This window comes from Apiospora hydei (genome assembly GCF_038363865.1).
Source record: "Apiospora hydei strain CBS 114990 chromosome Unknown utg000007l_segment0_segment0, whole genome shotgun sequence".
Taxonomy (NCBI): Eukaryota; Fungi; Ascomycota; class Sordariomycetes; order Amphisphaeriales; family Apiosporaceae; genus Apiospora; species Apiospora hydei.
In genome coordinates this window covers 178,842-204,545 of record NW_027117366.1, presented here as the reverse complement: position 1 = coordinate 204,545, position 25,704 = coordinate 178,842, and the positions used below count along the sequence as shown (strand labels likewise).

General features: G+C 54.5%; 11 protein-coding genes across 11 annotated transcripts; 5 read left to right on the top strand and 6 right to left on the bottom strand.

Moving 5' to 3' along the window:
- Positions 1–403: 403 nt before the first annotated feature.
- PG997_009111 (uncharacterized protein) lies at positions 404–1,462 on the top strand (the record flags this gene model as incomplete). Its single annotated transcript, XM_066813426.1, has 3 exons — positions 404–580; positions 643–1,013; positions 1,072–1,462. 3 exons carry the CDS (start codon positions 404–406, stop codon positions 1,460–1,462), a joined length of 939 nt encoding a protein of 312 aa, XP_066665388.1.
- A 4,323-nt stretch (positions 1,463–5,785) lies between these two features.
- On the top strand, positions 5,786–6,246 carry PG997_009110 (uncharacterized protein; the record flags this gene model as incomplete). The annotated part of the gene is made up of 2 exons (XM_066813425.1): positions 5,786–5,838; positions 6,024–6,246. The coding sequence occupies 2 exons, from the start codon at positions 5,786–5,788 to the stop codon at positions 6,244–6,246; spliced, it is 276 nt and encodes a 91-aa protein (XP_066665387.1).
- Positions 6,247–6,250: 4 nt separating this feature from the next.
- PG997_009109 (uncharacterized protein) lies at positions 6,251–7,164 on the bottom strand (the record flags this gene model as incomplete). Its single annotated transcript, XM_066813424.1, has 2 exons — positions 6,251–6,676; positions 6,784–7,164. 2 exons carry the CDS (start codon positions 7,162–7,164, stop codon positions 6,251–6,253), a joined length of 807 nt encoding a protein of 268 aa, XP_066665386.1.
- Positions 7,165–8,270: 1,106 nt separating this feature from the next.
- Positions 8,271–9,367, bottom strand: PG997_009108 (uncharacterized protein; the record flags this gene model as incomplete). Its single annotated transcript, XM_066813423.1, has 3 exons — positions 8,271–8,423; positions 8,502–8,990; positions 9,344–9,367. 3 exons carry the CDS (start codon positions 9,365–9,367, stop codon positions 8,271–8,273), a joined length of 666 nt encoding a protein of 221 aa, XP_066665385.1.
- A 108-nt stretch (positions 9,368–9,475) lies between these two features.
- Positions 9,476–10,859, top strand: PG997_009107 (uncharacterized protein; the record flags this gene model as incomplete). The annotated part of the gene is made up of 3 exons (XM_066813422.1): positions 9,476–10,250; positions 10,374–10,644; positions 10,799–10,859. The coding sequence occupies 3 exons, from the start codon at positions 9,476–9,478 to the stop codon at positions 10,857–10,859; spliced, it is 1,107 nt and encodes a 368-aa protein (XP_066665384.1).
- Positions 10,860–11,997: 1,138 nt separating this feature from the next.
- PG997_009106 (uncharacterized protein) lies at positions 11,998–12,528 on the top strand (the record flags this gene model as incomplete). The annotated part of the gene is made up of 1 exon (XM_066813421.1): positions 11,998–12,528. The coding sequence occupies one exon, from the start codon at positions 11,998–12,000 to the stop codon at positions 12,526–12,528; it is 531 nt and encodes a 176-aa protein (XP_066665383.1).
- A 282-nt stretch (positions 12,529–12,810) lies between these two features.
- On the top strand, positions 12,811–14,517 carry PG997_009105 (uncharacterized protein; the record flags this gene model as incomplete). The annotated part of the gene is made up of 4 exons (XM_066813420.1): positions 12,811–12,862; positions 12,948–12,976; positions 13,337–13,607; positions 14,243–14,517. 4 exons carry the CDS (start codon positions 12,811–12,813, stop codon positions 14,515–14,517), a joined length of 627 nt encoding a protein of 208 aa, XP_066665382.1.
- Positions 14,518–15,775: 1,258 nt separating this feature from the next.
- Positions 15,776–17,229, bottom strand: PG997_009104 (uncharacterized protein; the record flags this gene model as incomplete). The annotated part of the gene is made up of 6 exons (XM_066813419.1): positions 15,776–15,828; positions 15,894–16,063; positions 16,197–16,415; positions 16,489–16,661; positions 16,736–16,996; positions 17,074–17,229. 6 exons carry the CDS (start codon positions 17,227–17,229, stop codon positions 15,776–15,778), a joined length of 1,032 nt encoding a protein of 343 aa, XP_066665381.1.
- A 682-nt stretch (positions 17,230–17,911) lies between these two features.
- Positions 17,912–19,335, bottom strand: PG997_009103 (uncharacterized protein; the record flags this gene model as incomplete). Its single annotated transcript, XM_066813418.1, is given in 6 exon segments — positions 17,912–18,308; positions 18,330–18,370; positions 18,443–18,589; positions 18,607–18,806; positions 18,896–18,918; positions 18,995–19,335. 6 exon segments carry the CDS (start codon positions 19,333–19,335, stop codon positions 17,912–17,914), a joined length of 1,149 nt encoding a protein of 382 aa, XP_066665380.1.
- Positions 19,336–20,567: 1,232 nt separating this feature from the next.
- Positions 20,568–24,216, bottom strand: PG997_009102 (srpk; the record flags this gene model as incomplete). Its single annotated transcript, XM_066813417.1, has 2 exons — positions 20,568–23,354; positions 23,413–24,216. 2 exons carry the CDS (start codon positions 24,214–24,216, stop codon positions 20,568–20,570), a joined length of 3,591 nt encoding a protein of 1,196 aa, XP_066665379.1.
- Positions 24,217–24,749: 533 nt separating this feature from the next.
- PG997_009101 (beta xylanase) lies at positions 24,750–25,684 on the bottom strand (the record flags this gene model as incomplete). The annotated part of the gene is made up of 3 exons (XM_066813416.1): positions 24,750–24,991; positions 25,044–25,512; positions 25,580–25,684. 3 exons carry the CDS (start codon positions 25,682–25,684, stop codon positions 24,750–24,752), a joined length of 816 nt encoding a protein of 271 aa, XP_066665378.1.
- Positions 25,685–25,704: the final 20 nt, after the last annotated feature.

Genomic DNA, 25,704 nt, shown 5'->3' with positions numbered 1-25,704 from the left:
CCATCGCCCTGCCCCATTCTTCCTTTCCCATTGCCCATCACCGGTTGTATGATGGCCGGGTTTCCTTGTTTGTTCGCTAGTTGCCAACAAAGATGGGAGCTCCTGCTTGCTATTCATTCTACTGCCATAAAGGCCTGGAGTCACGCGAGGTACTTGATCGCGTGGAAGCAAGGGACAATGGATCGCAGCATCCACGTTCTAGATTGCCGATCGACGCGTCCCTATTGTCCTTTTCCGCTGTGCCACTCAGCCTTGTTCCTTTATTTATATCTTGGACAGGCGGCCCGCAGGCAGCTCATTCGTCTCCCTTACACTGCCCATTCAGACACTACCACAGTGATCGTAAATACTGACACATCCAACTTTAGACACTCATTACGAGAACCAAACTACTACCATAAACATGAAGTACTCAATCTTCATCACTGGCGCCTCTGCCGCCTTCGCCCTGGCCGGCCCCGTCAACAAGCGCGACATGGTCACTAAGGTCGATGTTGTCGAGGTGTGGGATACCGTCACTGTCACTGCTGGTGATGCCACCCCGACTCCCGCGCCGGCCCCCGTTCCCACACAGCCTCCTGTCAAGGCCGCTTTCGCCGCGCCCAAGAAGCAAGCTGTTCAGCCGCAGGCTGCTCCCAGGAGCCCGATGTCGTCATTGTCACCGTGACTGCCGACGAGCCCCAGCCCCAGCCTAAGACCCAGGCCCCGCCGCCGCCTCCCCCGGCACCGACAACGGCTCCTGCTCCGGCCCCTCAGGAGCCCGACGTCGTGATCGTCACCGTTTCTGCCGGCCTGGAGGCACCTGCTCCCCTGCCTACGGTTAAGGCTCCCGAACCCGTTACCATCGAACCCACCCCCAACCGCCCCATCACTGCCAACAAGCTTTCGGTTGCGGCTGTCAACTCGCACAACCAGCACCGTTCCAACCACTCCGCCCCCGAGGCTCAGTGGGACGACAGAATCGCCGGATACGCCGCCAACACTGCCGCCAGCTGCAAGTACGCCCACGACATGTAAGTACCGCCAAAGCCTTTTGCGATGAAATGACCACAGACTGACCGTTTCTTGTAGGAAGCAAGGTGATGCCGACTACGGTCAAAACATTGCCATGTGGGGTCTTTCGAGCGGTGCCGAGAAGCTGGGAGACGTTGGTGCCATCAACATGGCCATCACCGACATGTGGTACAACGGAGAGCTTAACCTGTTCCTCCCCTCGTACTACGGCGAGGCCTCTCCCGATATGACCAACTTCGAGAAGTGGGGCCACTTCTCCCAGCTCGTTTGGAAGGAGTCGACCAAGGTTGGTTGCCAGGCTCAGTTCTGCCCCAAGGGAACCATGAACGACATTATGGATACCTGGTTCATGGTCTGCAACTACTACCCCGCCGGCAACATGGGAGGTGGCTATGCCAAGAACGTCCTGCGCCCCCTCGGCAAGTCCAACATCGTCGCCAGCACCTAAGCAGCTCTTCGTCCGCCATCATGACGGAGAGGCCCCGACGGTGCCTTGCGGAGCAGAGGCAGCTGGCCAGTGGCAATCACGGCCATATTTTCCCTTCTTGTAGTGTATGGGTCATGTACACAGCCTTGTTTTATCAACCATATTTTGGCTGCGCAGCTCAGCGGCACGCCTCCACCATACAGTTTGGCCGAACTACCACGATATGTGCATAGCGGGCGACATTTGCATTTGCATCACGATGATGACTCGCAGGAGTCAATGATAGAGAACACGGCGTGCGCGGGTTGGTTGGTGATTTCAGAAAAAAGGAACCCGGATCAAATTTTCTTTTCGTTACCAGTCTTGGGAAGCCATCCCTGTTCAAACGGTCTCGGGTCAACAAGGATTTCCATGAACAACAAGATCTCGGTTTTCATTACCACTTTTCACTTCGATTCTTCTTTCTCCGGATGGACAGGGCTTTTTCGCACGGCATCTTTTTTAAATCCGCATTGGCCAAGAAGCATCAATGCGGAGATGTTATGCCGGGCGACGTGAGGCGGTTGAGGGCCTGCTTCTGGGTGAGGTACGACGAAGCATGGTGATGCGCATGTTTTCACGTAGAATTCAATCGTCTTTCCACCCGTTACTAGACGGTTTAAATGAAAAAAATTTCATGATTCTTCAGACTGCTTCTCCGACTTGTCCCTTCTCCCTGTGATCTTGAATTTGTGATGAGTGCTTCACTTTGTAGTCTGTACAATCCCATACGTATGTTGTTATTGAGGCTCAATCGTATGCATGCATTCCTCTAGTGGTTCCGTTCGGCACAGCGATGTTGCATCCCATCTGGAGATCTGATTTGTCATACGCTCAGGGTTGTAAATAGAGAGAGGGAGGTCTAGACCACTGTTGGCCCCTCGATCCTTGTTTGCATGTGGCTAGCCCTACGTCAGTGCCGCAAACAAAGATGCTGCCGCTCCCTATTAAAGGAAACATTATTACGCTCTAGACTTGCCTGTTCTTTTTAATCACACTGGGAGCAAGGGTTATTTCGCTTTCGCTCTCGTTCAACTTGATATTGATTGGTGTCTGGTATTGGTGCGTCAATCGACCAATTCAATATACTTATATGGGTGGCGGCCTCCCGCAAAGGGCTCTCAGCCAAGGGGATGGGGGTGAACGTAATTCGCTGGTCTATTCGTCATGGGACTATCTCGCTGGCTTTTCACCACCATATTTGCGGGAACTATTGAAGCGAAAGCGAGTCGGTTTCGTTCGTGGTGGCAGCGGTGGTGTGCTTGTGGTTTTAGGTCCTATCTCTATCAACGGTCAGTGGCTTTGCTTGCTTCAATAGCCCCCGCCTCAGCCCATCCCGCCGGCGGCCACCTCGGGTCGTCTCGGGGTGGAAATAACTGTCTGCAATCACTTAGATAAATATGTATTGGGGGTGCCTTTGGTCGCAGATACAGCCAGTGGCTGGTTGGCTGGCTGCCAAGCCGCTGTCAAGTGAAGGCGAAAAGCCGGTAGACCGTTTGGGGCGCCTGGGTAGTCTCTACGGAAGGAGCTGTCACTTTTCAGTAACGTTCGATCAATTAACCCAACTTGCCACCATGTTACACGCCATGGTGCGCCTCACGTTTGTGCCGTCGTGTCATGGTGGCCGAGTCGTAATGCCTTTTCGTGGAGGCGCATGACTATCGGCAACTGGAGGAGGGTTTATCTAGTCAGGGGAAAGGGGGACAGACGGGCTGGCTGGCTGGTGGTGGCGAGAGACTATCAACGGGGACTAGCGAATGTCTATTGTGCACGTTTGATGCGGCCGTGGCGGCGCCTCTCTTTGTTCAGGAGGCGGTGTACGTCTATGACATTGCGTAGTCGTCGGTTTCGTCTGCGGGTAGTTAATTGGTTTAGACTGCTTGATGCCGGGTGCCGGATGGGCGAGTTTCCTCATTCCTCCTTACTCATGGCTTGTGCGCCTGGGATTGAGAAAAAGCCATTGCATACCTAACTAACTAGTCGGGGGCTGTAAGCTTCAACGGTCTTCCGATCTGATACCGGCCATTCACCCAACTCAGACGGGAGTACGCAATCGGCACTGGATTTGGCCAGGCCGTCAGCAGTTGGAGGCTGAAACTGCCTGCAGCTCGTCCACCACGTGGTGGTTTGTTGGCGTCGTTCGTGGATACGGCGACTGACGCACACCTCGTACCAGGTGCTGGCGGCTATCTCGGTGCAGGACCAGACGCTGCGGCCGCGTCTCATCGTGTCGCCGCCGCCGCCGTTGGGCACTGATAATACATCGGCGACTTCTGCGAGCTAGCTAGCTACCTCTCGGGATGAGGCGGCCATAACGGTCCGGTCCACTTCGATGCTGATAACCGGACCCGGCGTCCGATGACAATTTTACGAGCGGGACCCCCCTTTTTGGTGAGCGGGGCGGAGGATCCTTGGGGCGAGGGGGGGCTGGTGGGCGAATACGAGCAAGAGTCCTCGGGGGGTCCTCATGCTGCCACCAGCGCATGCACGCATACCCCACACACTTCAATGTTTCGTACTCATTCGAGTCTATACCGTGAATGCGCCACTGTTCGTTTTTGAACGGCACCCCCGCTCCGGGGTGGGGCGGACGTGCTGCGCTGTCGTTGCCTCAACGACTGCTATACGGGGGCCCCCGACAAGCTTTCGCGCACATGTCGTATAGCTACAGTGCGCGTGGAGGGCCCCGCGATGGACGATGGACGATGGACGATGGGAACCCCCCATGGGCGCGCACTTGCTCTAGAGCCACCGGGTGGCTTCTTGGCTGATTCCCGATCCCGTCTCGGAGAAAGTGAATACGATGGAGGCTATGCCACAAATCGTATTGACTGTTACTAAGTAGGTGTACTACTTAAGTAATCATGGAGGCCTAGATAAGATAATCTCCGGTGTTATCAGCTGGGTCCATGAGGCCGGTTGCGGATTCCGCTGCTGTGGTCGGGATGCTGTCGTGCTCATGGCCGAAATGGGGCATATTGTTATATGAAGATGTATGCTTTCGAAAAGGGGGAAGTTGATCCCGAGCCTCTTTCTCTTATTGTCAGAGATCATTCCCCGTTACAAGAGATATGTCGGCCCTCTCCCGACTCCGGACAAAAATGCCCCGACACGGAGGTCCTGAGAGTACGCTTTCACCGAGGAACCAACCATGGACACGATCTCCATGGGTATGACTAGGGCGCAATGGTGTTCTGGCCGAAATAGAGTACGGAAGTATCCTGGATGCCGCTCTAGACTTGTCGTTTCCTTGTAGGCTGCAGCGGGGATGCGATACTATCGTCGCAAATAGGCTGACTGCAAGGAAACTGGAAGACGAGAGGAATAGCCTACCGATTCTCCCCAAGGCTCCAGAGCGGCCCGATAAATGTCAATGGCTTAGCCGGAGAGGTGTATGCCCATGGGATGTGGTGGCGGAGGGTTAAGGACCACGTGCTAGTGATGCAGAACCAAGAGTGTGGAGCAGGACGAAAGAAGCGTAACAGAAATATAGTCCCTGAGATGCAGATGATTTCAAAGCAAGCAGTTTGGCAACTTCTGCCCCGAAATCCCAAGGAGAGGATAAGGCCAATCTGTGGCCTAGCCCTTCAAGACCACACGTGCATCGAGTGTACGATGACAAGGTCGGATAGGAACAGGTACAGTAGTATATGTACATCTTGCATATGACTATCTATCAATCGCTATTGCCTCGTCAGCCATGGCAGGTAGTTGTACACTCAGCGGCAGGCGGCAGGCCTTGTGCTGCCTCCCCTCATCTGCAAGGGCCCTGACAGTTACTTGGGGGCTTTCTTCAACGGCATCAAAACAAATCTGTACAACACATGGCATGGGATGACGTAGCCCAAATCAAGACAGGAAACAGGGAAAAGCAAACTCCCTATCGCCGCAGTCCACCAATACCATAGATGCTGGACATTTTGGCCGCTGGGGATCTTCGGATCACCAGTGCTCAGTGAGTCATTCATCGTTCCCAGGTTTATCCCCAAATCAATCAATAGCCCACAACCGACCGACCAGTGACAGAAGAGTGGAAACAGAAATGCCAAACCAGAACCAACCAAAGTCGCTAATGCCCGATGCATTGCTGTCCAACTCAAGGGGTATCATCATATACACGAAGTAATCAAAAAGAAGGCGGAAGCACGACTTCTTCAAAGGAAGAAAGAGAGGGCCCATCTATAAAAACAAGTCCAGCTTCCCGCTCGCGCACCTGTTTTCGACCCGGATATATCCAACGCCGGCGCTGACCATCGACAACTCCTCAACCTCTTCAACGCCCGCATAAAAGAAGAAAAAAAAACCATGTGCCCCAAGAACAAACCAGGCGATAGCAGTGGGAGACTAGCAGAATGTTTGTACGTTGAATGCGCCCCCTCAAGTCGAACCAGCCGAAGCCTCCGATAATCTCATAAGCAGAGCCATTCCGGGAATAGGTGGCGGTACTCATCGGGAGGAAGTGAAAGCCCTATGGTGGCACCCATCGACAAGTCAGATTTCATTTTTTCTCGACTGTCAGTACTCACGCACGAAAATAAGGTAGACAAGGTACTGGTGTAGTCGGCTGCGCGTCTGTTGCGAAAGGACCTCTCGCTCTGGCTAAGTCAGCCTTCTTCCCCGGTCCTTCTAGCCATTCTCCTTTCGGCGAGGTACTCGGCCAAACCAAGAACCACCTCGTATTCACGGTCGTCGTCGTCGTTTCCGTTGCGAAGGCTCGCATTGCTCCGTCCGGCATCGGAGGCACCATCGTGGCTGCGCGCGCTTGACATGTCATGGCCCCTGGATATCTGGTGCAGCCCGGTCTCCGTTGACGCTGTGCACTGCTGTCAGCTTCTGTACTGGGGACAAACTACATGCCACTAAACGAGCTGCGCGCAACCTACAAGACGTTACCGTTGACTCGTGGAAGTAGTCGTCAAGCTGGTAGTCGGCTCTGTATGAGGAGAACCTCACCACGAGCGCCTCGGTCAAGAGCATGTCTTGTTCCATCTCCCGAACATGCACCGAACAATCGAGTTGTTCTCGGAGCAGCTCCAGCTTGATATCGATCGACGCGCCGGGCTCCCTCGAAAACCCGCATTGCCCGGCAATCTTGGTCGACATGTAGTTCTGGGTGCCCGAGGTGGTCTTGCGCGCAATGACGAATCGCCACCGCCGATCTGTGGTCATCAATTGGAACGGAATGAGGTGTTGTTGCTGCATTGACAAGATACAAATTGTCAGTGGATAATCTCAACGGGCCGACGGGGGAAGCATCAGTTGTTTAGAAAAAAGGGAAAGAAAGGAAAAAGAAAAGGGCTTACGAGCTCAGCAGCTGTACTGTTATCAGCAGAGGAGCTGATCGTATGCCGGGTGGACGGCGAGATGGAGCCCACGTCGCTCGCGGTAGTTCTGGATGCGCCCGATGCGACCGACCCTGCGACTCTCCTTCTGCAATGGTGCTTCATGCACTCGTCGACAAAGTACACATTGACGGTGGTCCCGTCCTTCTTCAGGAAATCCATCGACTCGATGTACGCCTTCATCTCTTTCAGGCTGTCGAAGTCGGGCTCCTCGTCCAGCTTGTCGCGGATCTCGCGCTCGATGATGTAGAGGTCGGTCCCGCGCGCCGCCGTCCCTGGCTTACACCCCTCCCCGATCTCCACGGCGGCCTTGGGCGGCGGGGACCGCCAGAAGAAGCTCATCACACTCCGAGAAGACCAAAAACGGAATCGAAGTATTGGATATATATATATCCGGCGATAGATACGGTGATATTTTCGGCTAGGGACTATGGAAGTTTGCAGGATGACGGAGGCCTTGGCTGTCGGGCGTTCGTCGTAACAAGTGACATAGCCGGCAGCTGTGGTGAACTAGGGAATGGATCGCGCGCGCGGACTATCGCAGGACAGGATCAACGATGAACCTGCATCTGCTATTAACGACTAATACTAATTGCGAGGGAGAGAACAGACTGCTTGTTGAATAGCAATATCTGAAGAAGGGGCGCGATTGGAAGGGAGACGAATTGATGTTGAACAGAATGGACCGGCCGCGGGGTGTCACGAAGACAATTGAGGGATGGAAGGGTTGAATGACGGGTTGAGCGGGGGGTTGCGACCTGTCTTGGGGGGTTGTCGCATTCAGGCATGACAGGCATGCCAACCCCAGGGGGTGATCAGCTTCTGTAAGGCTGCGCTAGTTTGCTAGCAGCTGGGATTTGGTCTGGGGAAAAGAGACGGGATGCAAGCTTAAAGGTGGTGCCGCCCAAGGTACTGACAGGACCTGAGTCAACACCTTCAATACGGGATAGCACGGACAACAGAGCTAGGCGCCCCCCAAAGTACGGGAACCAGCTTCTACGCAAAAGGCGCCATGGAGAAAGAAAATCAATCGCTGGGGAAAATAAATTCCACGAAGAAGAAAAGGGAGGATAGCACGTGGCGATGAGCTTTCGAAGGTGGGGTGTTGAAAACACTCACCTCATCCTTCTCACACGCCTTTTTATGAAGCTGCCCCTCCAAACCTCCTCGTCCCAGCGAATACCAATTTCCATCCTTGATGGATCACGGCACCAGAGCTGACGTCACGGAATCAACCCGAGAAAGCTAGACGTTGATTATCCGTATATCGACGATACAGTAAATGCAATATGTGTGTGGGGTATATCATTAGAATCTGCTACTCTACTTAGGAGACACTCAATTAGACTACCATTACCTACTTGAGTAGATATCCTCGGGCACCTACACTGGAAAGTAACCATAATGCTACCCGCCCGGCCCATGACGGCCATATACCCCTTCCATTGCTAATTGTTCTCCCTTTTGCGCGACTTGGACTCTTCGCCGCTGGTTTTCCCCTCCCGATCCCGCTGGCTCCTGCGCTTCTTTCTTTCGGCAAGTTCTTGAGCCTCCCGGTCATTCTTGGCCTTTCCTGCGTCCATTTGCTCCTTGTCGGTTTTCTGGCACATTTGACGTCAGAGCCCAAGGTCCACCATATGGCCGAGAAACGCGATATTGAATGGCCATGTTTTACGTACCGTGATCTTGCTATCAAGCACAAACACACGCGCTGGAGCTGCGTGTGGCCCCGTATCGCAAACATCCCGGGCACGACCGTTTGAATTCACGAACTCCTCGCCCAGAATCACATCGATATTTGACTTCTCCGAGGCGATGTAGTACTTGTCCCAGTAAGTCTTTTGGTCCCGGCCCATCATGGTGAAGTAGACGATCTGCTTGGCCCGGTACTTCCTCCCTGGAAGTCGATGAAGTCCTTGACGTCGCGCTCCTCGAGCTGCTCGATCTCCAATTTGAACCGCTTCGCCAGGCTCGGATGGATCCAGTTGACGGGGGTGCCCGTGTCGTCTCGGAATCGCGCGTCGCGCGGTTCCCGGTTGTTCTTGAACAAGATGCGGCCCCACAGATCGCCGTGGTGGGTTTCCACCACCGTCGGGGTCGCTGTCGGGCGGGTTCTGGTGGACGGTGCAGCCATTGCCGGTCAGAATCAGGACCCACGTATCAACGAACTAAGATTAAGATCTGACTGAAAAATGACGATGCGCAGGAACACTGGAGTAGTGAATGCCTCAGAGAAATCAACTCATTAGATTAGACCCATGAAATTTGGGGGGGAGAGCACTGCGCTATAAAATCCGCCGACGAGGCTTCGGCTGACAACTGGGGCGCGGACTGCGATCCGGAGCCAGCTTAAGTGGATTGCCCCTTTGGGATGTCTCAAGGCAGCCTGGTTGCCTGGAAAGAATGCGCGCCTGCGGAGGAAGATCGTATGGAGCCAGACCGATTGATGCCCAAACCAAGATCCTGTCAACCTCCTGCAGCGCTTCGCCCGTTCATGAGGGATGGTGGTGGGGGGCGGCACTGCTTTGCCATAGGTGAATGCCATTGCGCGCCCGCGAACACCATGGTGAAGTTGCAATGCACGCCATCAATGCATCGCCTGCATTCGCCAATGAGACCCCCTAAATTCCCCGAGTTGTGTCAGCCCGTGAAAATGCCTTGCTGCGGCCCAACGCAACATCGTCAAATCACAAATGCTCCCACTAAGATGCTGCGAGGGCAGCTAGAGTTCTCCAAGAATGTCGCCGGATCAACGACCAGAGCTAACTATGCATCATCTCATACTATGTTATCGCACGCAGCAACACACAGGATGGAGGGATACGCCAAGATCAGCCAATTGATGGGATGCCAAGACACGTGCGCCATCTACCGGCGCTTTCGCCGGCTCAACTCCCTGAACTTGCTCTACCTCCAGGCCGAGCTCACGCATCTGGAAGAAGAGCTCGAGATCCTCGCGAAGAGAGATGCCGCGGATCCGGAACGGCGCTTTCATGCCAGGGACTGGTGGTCGCTCTCGCAGCATAATGACAACGACGAAGACGACGAGGAAGCCGCGGAGCAGTGGGATAAGGTCCTCGAGATCCGGGAGAAACTCGAGCAATATAGTCAGCAGTTCCCTCGACCACCGACCGTCGAGCCATTGGCATTGAGAGCTAATCCTGGGTCATATCCGATGGGAGAAGCAGACGACACGCTGCTGAAGCAAGCCGAGATCGCCAGACTAGGCGCCCCGGCCCCGCAAGACATCAGCTTCCTCCGCGAGTGGTGGATGCGGCCGGGCATGGGGTACTTCCCCTCGTGGGTGCCGACCGCAACTCGTACTCGGAGGAGCGCGAGCGGGATCTCGTCGCCGTCAAGGCCCGGACCGCCCCTGATCTGTTCACGGGCTGGTTCCACGATGGACTTGTGTCCAGGTGGCACGGGTGGTTTGGCAGGAACGCCAAGGTGGATATAAACGAACCCTTCTCGATTTTCCATCCATCTCATCCTCTATTTTTAGGAAAGGAAAAGGAGGTTACGGCTTGAGAGGCTGCTGGCTGACTGTGGAGCGCACACGCGCATGTGGAAGCAGGACCAGACCGAGCTCGGCATCGGCCACGGCATCTACGAGTACAGCGACGCTTGGCTCGCGGGCACGGCTCGCGTAATCGCCACCGTCGTCGCCTCGCTGCTCCCCACCGTCTCTGTCGTGATTCAGTACTTCATCCGCGACGACCTCGTCAAGCTGTATCTCATCGTGATCGCCTCGGCCATCTTTGCCCTGGCTCTCGCCGTCATGACCAACGCACGCATGGTCGAGGTCTTTGCTGCTACTTCGGCGTACGTGATTTCGAACTGTGATGGTTTCTCCTCTTGGCCCTTCTTTTCTTTTTCTTTACCTTTGACAGTGAAGAAGTGGTATTTCGACCCGGCGAATACGCGTATTAGTATGCGATGAGCAGCAAAATATCGCTGACATAACCTATCCGAACAGCTATGCCGCCGTCAACGTGGTATTCCTTACGACGAACACGGTAGTGGAGATAGATGGCTAGCTGGTCGCCTAGAATCATGCAGCGGCAGAGAGCACAGGTGGTCAATCATGGCATAGAAATGGCTGTTATCGGGAAGGCGATTTGTAACCAGACCACTCTGTTGGTAACAAATAGTTGGCTGTACACATTTCTACTGAAGTTCGACACACCTGTGCTGAAGTAGCCTATGCCGAGAACATCAAGTGTCCGGCAAGTCCCGTGTGGTGCATAAGCTAGTGTAGTAACTCTTGATATAGGAAGTGATATCCCAAGTCGTGGACGGACATTGGTGCGGATACCATGACCATGACGGCGAAAATTGTCTCTCGTATTCTTGTCTTATGTCCTTTTTGACAAGAAGACTTGGACGAAGCTGGAGGAAAGAATTGGACTGACCGAATCAGAAGTTTTCAAATTCAATCGAGAAGACTTCAAAGAATATCCCCTTTGTGTTTCTGTTGACTCGGAGGGTCTGGTACGGGAGAGTCGCTGCTCCATTTACTATAGACCAAAGTGTCCTCGTATATCTTTGAAACTGGCGGGTTGCCCGAGACATCTTTTCCATTCGATTTGAATCTTTCAGGAGCAAGACAAATCTTTGGCAATGGCCTCCAAATGCTGTATAAGTAGCATATCCATCTTCGAGATGATTTTGTATGACTGCAAGCTGACATGCATTGCAATGATCGACTTCTATTCGACAGAACAACTACACCGTTCGTAACATGATACCCAATCTGAGCTATTTTCCATGTCATATGGTGTATACAAGCTCACATAATCAGGATGGGAAACGCTCAACGACCTATCTCACGAGACGGAACAAGCACGAAAGTAAGGCATCCCTGGCGCAATGCTAGCAATACACGCCCATATTACTAAGGATGGAATCCTCTGCGGCATCATCTTATTTATACTATCAGGAGCGGTGGCGGGAATGTTATTGTACTATGACTACCGGCAAGAACTTCGTGATCAACAAGCAGCCCGCACACAGCAACCTACTCTCGTACACCAAGTCACTCGGACAGATCAAACAACCCGCATACGCCAAGCTCCCCGCGCAAAGGTTCACGCGACGGTGTGTTTCCTGAACGGTAGCTATAAAGAACGAGAGCTTGTGAAAATCCTTGTCGAATCGCACTACCACGCTGTTGACATGCTGATCCGTTTCAAATTCCTGGAGCATGGCAACCGTGGTCCCTCAACTATCCGCATTAGTTTCACCAGCACGGGCCCTCCGAATAGTCGGCTTGGCCTGTGGAGAAAGGACGATGATCCTAACGAGCCTACCATGCGGCTGCGCGTCGTATTTTCGGAACCACTCTGGAGTCAGTTTATGATCCTGCACGAATTCAGGCACGCCTTGGGTCTTGAGCATCAGCATCAACACCCGAACTCCGGAATCCGGTGGAATAAGTCGGAGTTGAAACGACAATATAGATACACCGACGACGTCTTCCGCCGAAACTACGCCACGCTCAGCAGCCTTGCGGCCACGTGCTATGACCCAAGGTCGATTATGCACTACCGTATCCTTCCAGGTGAGACATACAACAGGGCTCCATGGTCCGCCCCGAACAGTGTGTTGTCCGTGGGCGATAAGATGCTTCTCATGTCGCTGTATCCGTCCGACAAACCATTGATCCTGGCCCCGGGCCTTGTGCTTGATCCAAAAGCAGAGCCGTGACAGTTGCAAAAGCCACGATGACCGTTATTGGAAGTTGCCAGTCAACACAAAAGTCATCTTCTGATTAATGAAAGTAACAGCTTTCTGTCCGAGCCTTGTCGCATTGCTTCCATGCGACGAAGCGGGCCGAGTCGGTAACAGGGCTACAACAGAAGCCGTTCAGTGGAGGACCAGGGTAGACACTCGAAGGGCCGCCGCATGCGAAGCAGTTAATTTCGGATAGAGAGTATTATGCTGCTGACGTTAGCAAGATGAGAAGAGAAATTGATAATGATTTTCACGATGAAGGCTGGTTGTTTGGAATCCAGAGGTGGTCTTCCATTGGATAACTCAGGTAAGAACTTGATTAGGAACATCGCAATATTATATCTTGGCTAAAAGAATGCTGGTATAAATATATTCACTATCATGCATAATAGCCATTTACAAATATATGGTCGGTGTCATCGTTCGTTTTCATTGCTACACTGGCCATGGGCGGTTGTCATTGAGGTGTCTTGTAGGCTGTTAGTGAGCAATAATCAACACCATCTTGTCGAAGCGTTGCCGCTAGGTTCTGACCATGAACCAAGCTTTACGGACGCATACAAGCAGCCGAATGATATAATTTGACAAGACGTATGGGATATATGAGAGGAAACAAATACATGGCGGTGTCCCATGACTGCTACGTGCACCAGGGGCCAGAGAGACAACACCTACTGTTCCCTTGCATTCACACGTCGCCTTGCGTATATAAATATCTTGTCCCTACGGACTTGCATCTCGAAAAGAAGTTCATGAGTACAACACCAACAACATCCATTAGTCCGACTACCGCTACGATCCCTCGCAACCCAACACTCATTCCCCCAGACCCCCAAACACACCCATCGACGCCATAAGACGTATTCCACCCAACATGAAGCTCATGTTGAACATGATCGCTCTGCTGGCCACGGCCACCGCCGCTGTTCCTGCCAACGCCCTCTCCGCTCGCGACGACTACTGGTTCACAGCGGGCAGATACTGCACCTTGCCGGATATGGAAGGGGACTGCCACCTGCTAAAAGACCACACTGGCAACCCATACAGTTGTTGTGAGTACCTCGAGCAGTACTGGAAGCCCTTATTTGATCAGTGCTATTGGCCGACATTTGTGCAAGAAAATAAAATGGAATGTGCCGTTGTACTTACTTACCTGGCCGCTTTCATTTCTTTCAGGGCCACCCGGGAACGGGGACGCTGTCGAGTCCCTGGAGATCTTCCAAGGATACCAGTGCACGCTGCATACGCTGAATCAGTGAGCTCATCTAACAGCATAACACCGTCCAGAAACACACACTTAGCTGACGACATTGGGGGCATGCAGGGAGGGCGGGTGCTATGGAGACGCGAAGACGTTCAATCCCGGCACCTATGATACCATCGACGACGAGTTTCATCACACAGAGGGGTATCATTGCAATAAGCTATAAGTAGGAATTGGCCACTATGGGTAGCATTGATGTGCTGTGCGCTGTTGCCCATTCAGTGGCTGACAAGCTAACGCTGGTTTATCACAAACCGTTTCCTCCGATGTCAAATATGAGTCAATTTTGACGTCGTAGACGAGGTAGCCGAATTGAACATAATGAGTCCTCGCTGTATTCAATTCAACCTGGAGCGTATAAAGATTTCGTCCAGCACACCTCTTGACCCTAATGTTTCCTCTTCTACACCAATGCAACACCAGCATCTCTCGTTCCGACTGCCTTTACACACCAGATACGAAGCATCCCCATCATCGAGACGCCAACGCGCATACCCGCCAACATGAAGGTCGGAATTCTCGTCGCCCCCCTTCTCGCGGCCGTCGCCGCCGCCGTGCCCGCCAACATCGACTCCGGCTTTTCGGGCAGTGAGATGGTCCAGTACTGCTCGGCCATCAACATGGGCGGCGCCTGCACTACCCTCAACGAGAGCGTCATGGGCAACTGCGGTAAGTACACAGCCAAGCACCACGATTAGTCGCATCCCGCCCCAAATGATGGCGGTGCGTCGTCGCTGACAGTGAACTCCCGTTTTCCCAGAGTTGACGGCCCACGAAACCCAGTCCATCAAGGTGTTCGACGGATATTCATGCAGCCTGTCCATGTAAGTACATATTAATCCCACCGGTCGATACATGTGGTTATTATGACGAACGACCATCTTGCTAACCCAGTCGTTGCGTGTGTGTTCCCAGAAGCGGCGGATGCGGCCAATCGGGGCTGAAGAGCTACACGCCCGGCACCTACGACGACGTTGACGATAAGTGGAAAAATTCTCGTGCAATCGACTGTCATGCCAGCTAGAGGGAAAGCGGAATGATGTGAGCCGGGTGTGTCTCGGTGGGAGCATTAGGAAGATGTCACACAACCATGCGATAGACAGTGTTCCTGGTTTAGACAATTGCGGGCGTTCTTGAATCGAATGATCCTGCGTATGAAATAGACAACCTACAATCAATACTGTCTAACATTGCAAGATGTTTCAATTGTGACGACCGATCGGCGATCATGTTTGGCGGCAATCTGCACGTTTTGTTTTGGGCTGAAGATAGTGCGCTTGCGTGGAGAGAGGCATATCATATATGACCAATTGACTCAAGATCAGGGGCTCGGGGTTGGGATTTGAGAAGGTGTCAGCAGTTAATCGTGCTAAGCTTGGTAACTAATATAGCGAGTGTTAACACCGTAATTGGTATCAATCATACCCCAAAAACGTAGCTGGGGAGAGGCGCGATGGCAGAGTGGTCTAATGCGATAGACTAGAATTGAATCCTTGATTCTAGGTATCTATTTCCTTCGGGAGCGCAGGTTCGAATCCTGCTCGCGTCGTTACTTTTTTTTTTTTTTTGGTTTTCTTTCCCATTCCACCTGGCGTGGTAGGTGACGACGATGTAGTCGGCGAATCATTTTGCGGGAGGCGGGTCTCGTTTTGCTCGGTCGGCATGGTGGGCGGTTGATCTTCAATTGCATGATATGTACCGGGCGGGCTTGGGGTAGAACGAGTAGCACAGCGAAAGGGGAGTGCGAGTTGCATTTGCTCGAGATCCGATGTATATGGTATTTCAGATAGGCATTACGGAGTACTAGCATCAGAATCCCGAAGTCTCTTGGTCTCAGGCGTTTGGTGTCAATCAATCCCCGCAATCCCAGCCAACATTCAATGGCCTCGAAGCTAACCCTCGTTCCAATCAGCCATCCTCATAACCCGATAGTCAGCGAATTTCCAATTCGCCATCTCAATGTTTTTGCATTCGCATTCCCATACTCTGCCCAGGAATCTCGTTGACCCCTGCGCAATATGTCAATCAAGTGTGTATGAAACGAGGGGTGCTGTGCGGGGCAGCCTGCACTCACAACCATCAATATCCTCGACCACCTGCGGCTCCAAGGTACAAGCATTCATCTGCTCGATGCTCTGCATCTTCATCGTCTGGCAGTTGACGTAGCACGGCTCGTCGATGATCTGCTGGAGCGCGTCGTCCTTCCAGCCGAAGACGTAGTCGCCGTGGGTTCCGTAGCCGGTCCTGAATCGGCGTTATCATGGTCAACAATCTGTCATGGACGTCTCTCTCTTTCGCCACATTAAGTCTTCGCTCCCGGGCGGCTTGCGGGGAGGGCAGAAGAAGTAGTTGCGGGATATCTGCAGAGAAAACTCACGTGTCGCTGAAGCTCCACACGAAGGGCTGCGACCCGTCATCGGGCCAGTCTGCCGGGTTGTTGAACGGCTTCGTATCAAAGATGACCTCGTACATCAGCTGCGGCAGCCGGACGGAATGCGTTGACGGGCATGGACCTTGCGACTCGAAGGTACCACTCTCGGGATATGAGATATGGTCCATGTGGTTCGGCGAGTCCAGATTAACACCGTCCCAGCAACTGCATGTTGAATAGTGGCGTGAGGACTCATGCATCTCATGCTTGTGCTATGGTCAAGGGTGCGAGTACTTACGTGGGAAACCGGACGTTAACCATGATGCCGGCGGGGCAGGGCTTCGTGGGGAAGTACTTGGTCTCGGGCCACCGGGTGGACATCTCCTCCAGGCAAGTGTAGGTGAGCTGGCGGTACGGCAAGGCCGCTTCCAAAGTTTTGGCGTTGATGTCCCCTACGAACATGCGGAACCCCTAACAGCCCCAAGAGTCAGTCACTAAACTCCTCAGAGCTGTAAAGACTGCGACCTCTCGCGGGATCTACTTACTGGCTTGAACGCGGTCGCCTTGTTCGTCTGCTCCAAGTCGGCCAGCTGGCCCGTCATGTAGTAGACCGTCATGCCGCCGGCCTGGCCCTCGAACCCCAGGGGCGCCAGCTGCGGGACCCGGTGGAAGGTCCCGTTCCGGGCCCGGAAGTAGAGCACCGCGGTCCAGTAGTTGGAGAAGTCGTCCGCCGCCTGGCAGGTGGTGCACGTGGACAGGGAGGGGAGGTCGTGGGTGGCGGGGTTCATGGTGATGTTCAGCGAGTTCTGCGGCACGACATATGTTCAGTACAGATTGAAGGCTCTGGGGGATAGGAGGGAGACGATGGATGGATGATACGTACGCCTCCGATGAGCTGGTGAAGGTGTGGCGAAGGGGCTGCGCCTGGCGTCACTAGGGGGTCGATCCGCTGAATGTTGAGCTGGGAGCACCCCATCCGGATCAGACCAGCATATGACTGAACCGCAAGCGCGAGTATCGCGGTGGCTGTTGGTCGCATGGTGAACAGCTGTAAATTAAGAGATATCTGGTTGTTTAGATGTGTGTAATTCTGCGATGTCTGAACGACCAGATGTAGGAGAGAGATTGCCAGCACTGTATTCCAGTAACGATGATAGCTACTTGAGGTTTACTAAACTCCCGGGGAGTTAAGATAACGGGAAATGGCGGCATTAAGAATTGGTAGATCCATTGATATGTAGGAGGAGGGGTTATCAGAGCCGGGGAGACGTATATTAAACACCTAGATTGAGAAGTTTGCTACGAACTGCCTTGCGTGCAAGGGGTTGGCCAGGCTAATATGAACGAACGCATGCATGTCCCGAAGCAAGCACGGATGAGGGTGGGGGCTCATCGAAGAACCTGCAAGGGGTGACTGCTGTTATCTACAGGCGTTCCTATATAACCGGTGATAATAGCCGCGATATAGTCTTGGGATAAGGAAGCCGCATACGAGGACTGGAAGAGGTTTGTGGTAGCTGGATCGCCCGGGGCCATCGATAATTGCAATCGTTGGGATAGTGGTTTCATATGTCAAATGCATCAGTTGCAAGCAAGCGTGCTGTCAATGCTTTCAGTTCGTGTTGCCAGTTCAGTTCGATTACTCTTCCGCATTAACATTACTCTTGGTCAACAAAGTGGCAGCCCGTTCGTCTATCGTGGACCATACCTCCAATCCCGTGTCAGATAAAGGCCGAGCCATCTTCCATATCCCCCACCATGTCGTGCGTCCGCCGCTGGATCATCACCTGCAGCTCCACCGTCTTCATAATGCCCTTCTCCGGCGGCACGGGGCTATCCCTAGACGAATCGACGGTGCCTTTCTCGGAATCGACGTCCGTGGTGAGCGGGACGTGCCTCGCCGACACGAACGTTTCCATCTTGCTCCCCCATTGCCTCTCGAATTGCCTAGATGCCTCGTTGGGCGTTGACGCGTGCACGACCTTGGCGATGAGCTCCGCCAGGTTGAGCTCGATGTAGAGCTTCCATAGCAGAACCAGGGGGTTGAACTGGAAGTAACTGATGAGGCACACGACAGTTAGACCCGGGATCAGGCTGTGAGACGAGAATGCACCAGAGCTGATGCACGATAATACTCACGTCACGGGCGATTGAAGGGACATAACACCGATATAGGAGGCCTACATAGTAAAGAGGTCAGTTTCTCATCCACCATCATCTTCATGCCCCGGTAAGCCAAAGGTTCGACATACGTCAATCAGCATGGAGATGCAGATCATGCAGGCGTTGTACCGAAACAGGATCTTGTACTTGGTCAGGCCGGCCGAAATGAGCTTGCGCGAGACGGTCTTGAGGAAGAAGATGTTGAGCGCGAGGTCGGTGCAGAGAAAATGGCCTTGCTGGCGCGGTCCCAGACGTCGTTGACGCGGATGATGTAGGGTGAGATCTGCAGCCGCGCCGGCATCCAGGTGCAGGCGACCGAGAAGGTCAGGAAGGTCATGATGAGCAGGATGCCGAGCTTGACGTTCCGGGCTTCGCGCTGCGAGGCCATGAGCACCGAGACCCGGTTCGCCACGATCTGGAGGATGCACTGCATCTGAATGAGCCAGAAGATCACTATGTCATCGACAGTTCGTTAGTGTTCAGTCATCATATCATCAGGCTATCCGGCTTCACAAGTAGTAGCATGTGGGGGGAACACATACGGATTGCAAAGAAGGTCCAAAAACTGTATTCAGACATTATGTTAGTCATCATCCGGCTCCTGATAAACTCCTCGAGACCACTGCAAGGCAATGCCTTACCTAGGCGGCGCGGTCCCCGTCAAGAACAAAAACGAGGCGATGCCGATGCCCACGCTCGTCGTCCACACGGCCCAGACCATGATGATATACGGGTTGTACGCGTGCTTGGACTTGTAGCTGCTCCACGAGTGCTTGATGGCCTTGACGCAGGTGAAGCCCGCGAGCGGGAGGGTGAGGCCGGCGACGAGCCAGACGATCCGGAGCCCCAGCTCGTTGGGCTGCTCGCTGCGGTACCATGGCGGGATCAGGAAGCCGCGGGCCTGGCTCAGCTGCGCGATCGTCGCGTTCAGATACTCGGGGCAGGCGGACGTGGCGGCGGTGGTCTTCTCCTCACAGGTCATTGCAGTGGAAGGGGTCGCTGCTGCTCCGTGGGAGTCATGGTGGTTTCGCCCGGGCGGTTTGGATTCGACGCACACTGGGAGGGGTAAAAAGGACAAAGTTGGAGGGAAAAGCAAGGCATTGAGAGAGAGAGACCAGTTGAGTAATAAAGAACAGGCAGGCACTTTTTGTCTTTCGGCGAGCTCGTACAAGGAAAAAGCTACCCCCGTCAGCCGCCACGTCCCCACAGTTCGACACATCAAGGTTCGTCTGAACGCGGGTGGACTGACTCGTTTGCCGCAGACCCCGACGTGGCCGGTGTTCAAGATAAACTATCCCCACTCAGCACACAGCGCAACGAAACGAAGCTTGCACGCTTGCGGTCCGATGTTGGGGTTTCGCGCGGCTCGACAGGGCACACTGGTATCCCCGAGGTCCCCTATCGAGTGGTATTGCCGCAGTATCGTGAGGCCATATCAGGAAAGGCCATTCATTGTTCGGGTGTGGGCAGGATCGGAAGTGAGCAACCCTGTTCATACTCGGACCCATCCCCGAGGGTGGTGCCATTGGTCAAGCGGACGCTGAAAGTTACTGCAAGCCACTGGAATCCAGATATCAGTGCGGAAGCGCCCCTGAGTCCCTGACTCCTTGAAACCTGGGACTGATAGAGTTTCCGTTGCTTCATGCGGACTGCTTTGCGAACCTTCCCGGTTGGCCCTTGAGATATATATCAAAGAGCACGAGCAAACCAATGCGTCTATCAGAGCGAGAGAAAGTAGATACTATGATTGCCGCCTGGAAATGCTATTTGGCTTCGTATGTTTACGAGTAAAATTTGCTTGTTTGGGTATCTCATGTCTGGCCAGACTAAATGAGTTGGTTGTTGTAAACGATGGAGTGAGGCCAAAGAAACGAATCAGGAATAAGCGTAGCATGACGGGCGACTGAATCAAAGGGAACTGGTACTGGTACGATCATGGCGTGACCACAATGAGCCCACGATCGGGAAGTGCACACTGCCCCCTACCAATAAGAAACCGTGGATTTCACCCCGGAGCGAGAGTTCATGAAGTTCGGATGGAAACCGGGCTATTCTTTCCAAATCATTACCGCCGCTAAATCAGCACCACCACGCTGGGTCCCCGAATCGTTCGTACCCGATAGCGAAAGATACCAAGCCCTATTTGGTCACTATCCTGCGGGGGGATAAGGGAAATAACAAATCCCGAAATTCCGGATGATTCGTACCAACAGACTAATTCGATATCCTCGCCATCTTCGACAACTGGGTGACCAGGTAGCTCCCGAACGAGGTTTCCCAATCTATGGCGGTGGCATTCGAAGCCCAGCCTCTGGTGGCCTCGGCCCCATCATCCCCCTGTTGGGATTCGGTTGCTGGGTCCTTCCGCACGAATTCGCGGACCTCGGAATAGGGCGACACCACGCGGGCCTGGAACCAGTTCTCCAGCGCCTTGACAGTAGCACTCGCGACGGACGCCCCGATCGACGTGACAGATGCCCTGGTTGATGTGACGGACGCCCCGGTGGTCGACGCGATGACCTCCTCGCCCATCGACGAACCCGGCACCCCCTTCCGCACGAGCAGCACGTCGGCCAGCAGGATAACTAGGATCAGGAAGCCAGCGGCGCAGAATATCAACACGTACTGGGCCGCCGCATCGCCTGACTCGAGCCTGGCTAGGAGCGTCCGCAGATACAGCTCCACGAATCTTTCGGCTTTGGATAGGATATCTGCAGTTTCTGTCTCCGAGACCGCTGGCGAATTGCCCGCGGACGTTGGTGGCAAGATGTCCGAGGCGGTTTGCAGGGCTGCGGCAAGGCTGTCTTCTATATCCGTGAAGAGGTCGTCCGGGTACATCGTTGAAGACGTTGGTGGACAGTCCCCGGACACTGGCGGAGAGGCTTCGGAACCATCTTGAAGAACGATGGGGCCGTCACTGCTCGCTTTCCACAAGCGGGCGTCAGACTCCGGGCTTGTCTCCGTTGGCGAACATCCCGGGGACGTAGGTGGTGGAGTCTCAGAGCCAGCTTGAAACGCCGTGGTGAGGTCGTTGTTGTCGTCGGGTGGAAGCAGCTCTTGGAGCAGTGTGGCAAAGCTGTCGAGCATCTCCCAACTGGGCGACAACAGTTCTTCAATTGGCCGTAAGGCCGGAATCTCGAAGTCCACCGGCACATCGTCTACCACTGGGGATTCTGCCTCGATCCGATTCCATCTCTCGGTTACAGTAAGCTTCTCCAGCTCCTCCTGATTGCGCCGTGCAAGATTCGCCAGGACTTCCTTGAATACCTTGTTCGCTTCCCGGGTTTCCGCAAGAGACGCTTGGGCGGCCGTCAACCCCTCTAATAATTCTTTAGCTGTCGGACCAAAACAAGGACGGCTGCGCAGCCCCTTCGGCGGCACCTCGAACTTGATCCACCACTTTCGCGGCGTCTTGGTTTGGTCACCGTCTTCATCGCTGCTATATGCCTGTGAGCTCTCTTCGGTATACTCATTGTCGGAATCGTCTTCTATACCCTCAGAGATTGGTTCTTCCTCTTCTTGGATAGGAGAAAGCTCTGCGACACTTAGCCCCTCGTCCCCATCTTCGATATGTGGGTTAGCAACGCCCTGCTCACCAGGAGAACCGTTTCCGACGTCTTCGACGGGAACGAGATCTTCGGTGGAACGGTCCTTCGGAACAGCAGTATACCTTTGGACATACTTCACATCTGCGCTTGAACGACTGCCAGATGAGGGCGGGTTTACGACCTCGGCGCCGATGTCGTTGGCTCTGGCTACATCAGGCGAACCGTCCTTGCGAGCCTCCGTGGTGCCATAGCCATCTGGGGCGGGCGCCTGAGGGACTTCAACCTTTTCACCTGCCGGTTCGGAGCGGAGGAGCTCTTTGGCATTTATTTCGCCATCTTGTAAGTCGTGGAACTCCCAGAGCATTTTCCGACGCAGCGGAAGGGAGGCAACCGGAAGCCACTGGCGATAAAATTCCAGTCTCTCAGCCCGGTATTTCGCATACTCCTGCAGCACATTGGCAATCTTGATCATGGTGGTGTCGTACCCGGCTTTATCGCCAAGCGGGTACTCCTTTCTCGCGCGACGTATATAAAAGGCGACGCGGACCAGCACCCACTCGCCATGGTCCCGGTACGCCTCGCAGACGGCGAGGATGAGGTTGTGCACGAGGCTCGAAACATTCCACTTGACGGCTCGCGCCAGCGCTTGCTTCTGGATTTCGATCGTCTCGGAGGGGTAGTCGGGGTAGGTCGCCGGGTCTTCTCGTCGCGTAATGTAGTCCCCGCCGGGCGGGATCACGACGCCGCGGATGATGCGGTCCAGGTCGAGAATATCGCGGGGCTTTTTCACGTCCCAGGGAAAGAGCTGCAGCAGCGGGTTCCAGAATTGGGTTATCTGCGGTTTGCTTCTTCCCTGTCTCGTCCCCAGGACTTCGAAGGGGCGCTGGTGGTAGTCGACGGCCTGCAGGGGACCGGGCTGCCCCTCAAGGGATCTTCGGCCGATCGGTTCGGGCGACGCGCCGGGCGGTTGCTTTTGTTTGTCAGTAGTATCGACGTGCTTCGAATGCTTGCGTGATTTATGTCCTGGTGGTTTTGGGATTTTGCTCCAGTAGACCGTGTCATCCATTCTACTGGCGTGTACGTCCTGCCACCAATCCGACCACAAAACCTGATTGATAGACCGCTTCGCGTGGTCGTAGCAAAGCGCCTCCTCGAGCAGCGCGCTGAGCCGTTCGGCCTCGCCCCGCGGCAAGACCGCGTCCGGCTCGTCCAGCTTCGGGTACAGCTGGCGCCGGAACGCGACGGATCCCAGCAGGGCCGTCAGCGGGTCCTTCCACGGCGGAAAGACGGTTTCCCAGAGCCACTGCTCGTACTCGTCCTCGGTCTCGTACAGGCGGCCCCCGGAGTTGCAGTCCAGCTGGGCGCCGGTCGGGCCCAGGTGCCGCTCGAGGATCTTGAGGTGCGTCTTCAGGTGGGCGTCGCCGAGGTTCGCGTCCGCGAGCCCGAGGGTGCACTTGGCGTAGAGGTGCAGGACGGTGCAGCAGAAGCTCCACGTCGTCCCCGGGCTGCACCTTACGCCGGCTCCGCGCTTCGCGCCGGTCCCGCAGGGCTTCGGGGGCGTAAAACCAATCGGGCGTGCCGAGGACGCCGGAGGACACGTCGAAGATGCCTACGGGGCTCGAGGAAGGGTATAGCACGATCCGGCCCAGGGGCGCGAGCCTTCCCAGGTTGGCTGGACGAATTTGGTGATGCGGACGGCGCGGCGTCTTTTCGATGGTGAGTTTCTTGCGCTCCTCCAGGCCCAGCGTGCGTTGCACATCCGCCGGGCCGCCGATGTGGACTTTGGAGCTTTTGATGTCCAGCTGAAAGTATATGTTGCGTGGAATGACCTGGCCATGGGCGATTCCACGGTGATGGAGGTATTCCAGGGCCAGCGCTATCTCGTACAGGTATCCCTTCAAGGTCGGCCCGCGGGTCAGTCCCAGGTACTCGAGGCTGGGCCCCAGCACGGGCATGACCAGACATTTGTGTTTGCCGTTGAGGTCGACTATGAAGAATTCGGCGAGGGCCATGGCGACGTGGGCATTGGCCCATGCCTCTTCCCACCCTCCATTATCCTCAAGCTCAAACCTTTTTATCATTTCCTCGGACGGGGGATCCTTGAAGTATTGGGCTTTGAATATTCTGATGGCCACCCACTCCGTCCTCGGCCAGTGAGTGCCTTGTATCCAGCATAACCACACAGTAGCGGATTCGCTGTGGCCTAATTTGTCGACCACCTCATATTGTCGTTTTAGCACGTCGCCAATCTCTATTATTGCGTAGCCGCCCTCCTTGTACTCGAGAATATCCTCCACATATTCATCCACCTGCATGTTGGCCAAAGACGGTTCTTGGAGGCAAATCAAAACTGCACCAAGTTACGAGTTGAACTTAGACTTTGGGAGCCCATATTCGCCTTGAAGATTGGTTGAGATAGGGATGTTTGCAGAAATTGACAACGGGTACTGAGTTCAGGCTAACTACAATGATCCAAGGCTCCCTCGCTATCCTCCTTTCAATACTTGTCCACTTAAACGAACAAAGCAGATGATGTAGATCGGTCTCTCCTTTACCCACGGACTAAACCGGCTGCCATGCCACGACAAAGGACATATCTCTTGGGCCAGGTCCGCTAGTTAGTAATGAGGTATTGTGCTGTTGGCAGCGCTTTCATATTTTAATACTGTGAGATTGATTTTCATTTGTGCAATTTTGACACCGATATGAACAAGAAGCCCACGGCTCACTTAGTATATACAAGACGAATGTAAAAAGAGCCCATCCAATCAGATGGCTTTCAACTGCCCTAGGTAAGAGCGTGCATCACAACCAACCAACATACGGTGTCTCAATGGATCGACACTCCCTAAGCCTGGGGCTTGAGCTGGTCAAAGGCGTGGGTCTCGACCGCCCAGCCGTCGGCCTTGTAGCCGTCGGTGAGGTAGGCCTTGCCCTTGTCGTCGGCGCGCAGGACGTACTGGGCCCAGTTCAGGATGGCCTTGCCGAACTTGCCGCCGTTCTGGTCGCCCAGGGTGCCGCCGTGGCCGACGTTGATGTTGCCCTTCCACGAGGGGTGTTGGCCGGGAGGTTCTTGTAGTCCCTCTCGCCCTGTCAATTGTTAGTGAGACGTCAAAAAAGAAGGGGGAAAGGTTGAACATACGTTGGCGTAAGCGATATCGCTCTGCCCACCCAGGACAAAAGAGGACCGGCTTGTTGAAGTGCGTAGCCGCCGTCTGGTTGTCGAGCAGCCCCGAGCTGATGACGCCAATGGTCGAGACGCGCGAGTCCCAGATCTGGGCCATGGCCTCGACGCCGCCGCAGCTGAAGCCGGCGGCCATGATCTTGGTGGCGTCGACGTTGGCGTAGGCGCCCTTGCCGGCGTTGGCGACGGCCCAGTCGATCGAGTCGGTCATCATCTTGGCCGTGGTGCTGCCCTGCTGGCCGGGGCCGCCCGACGAGATGGCCGGGTAGCCGTACGAGGCGATCTGCTGCAGCAGCTGCACGTTGCTGCGGCCGTCGGCGCTGCAGGCGCCGTTGCCCCAGACCAGGACGGGCATCTTGGTGCTGCCGGTCGTCTTGGAGGGCATGTAGATGGTGTGCTGCTGCAGGCTGCTCTCGGTCTTGTAGGTCTGAGTCGGGGTAGCAGGCGTGTTAGCTTGTTTGTGGACGTGAGTGAGAAACAAGAAGAGAACTTACACCAGGACCGAAGGGACCATCGCCACCGCCGTTCTGTCTGGTGTCGACGGGTGAGGCCGAAGCCACACCTGCGAGGGCAGAGATCGCGATAGCGTTGAACTTCATGATTGCCAAGGTTGTATAGA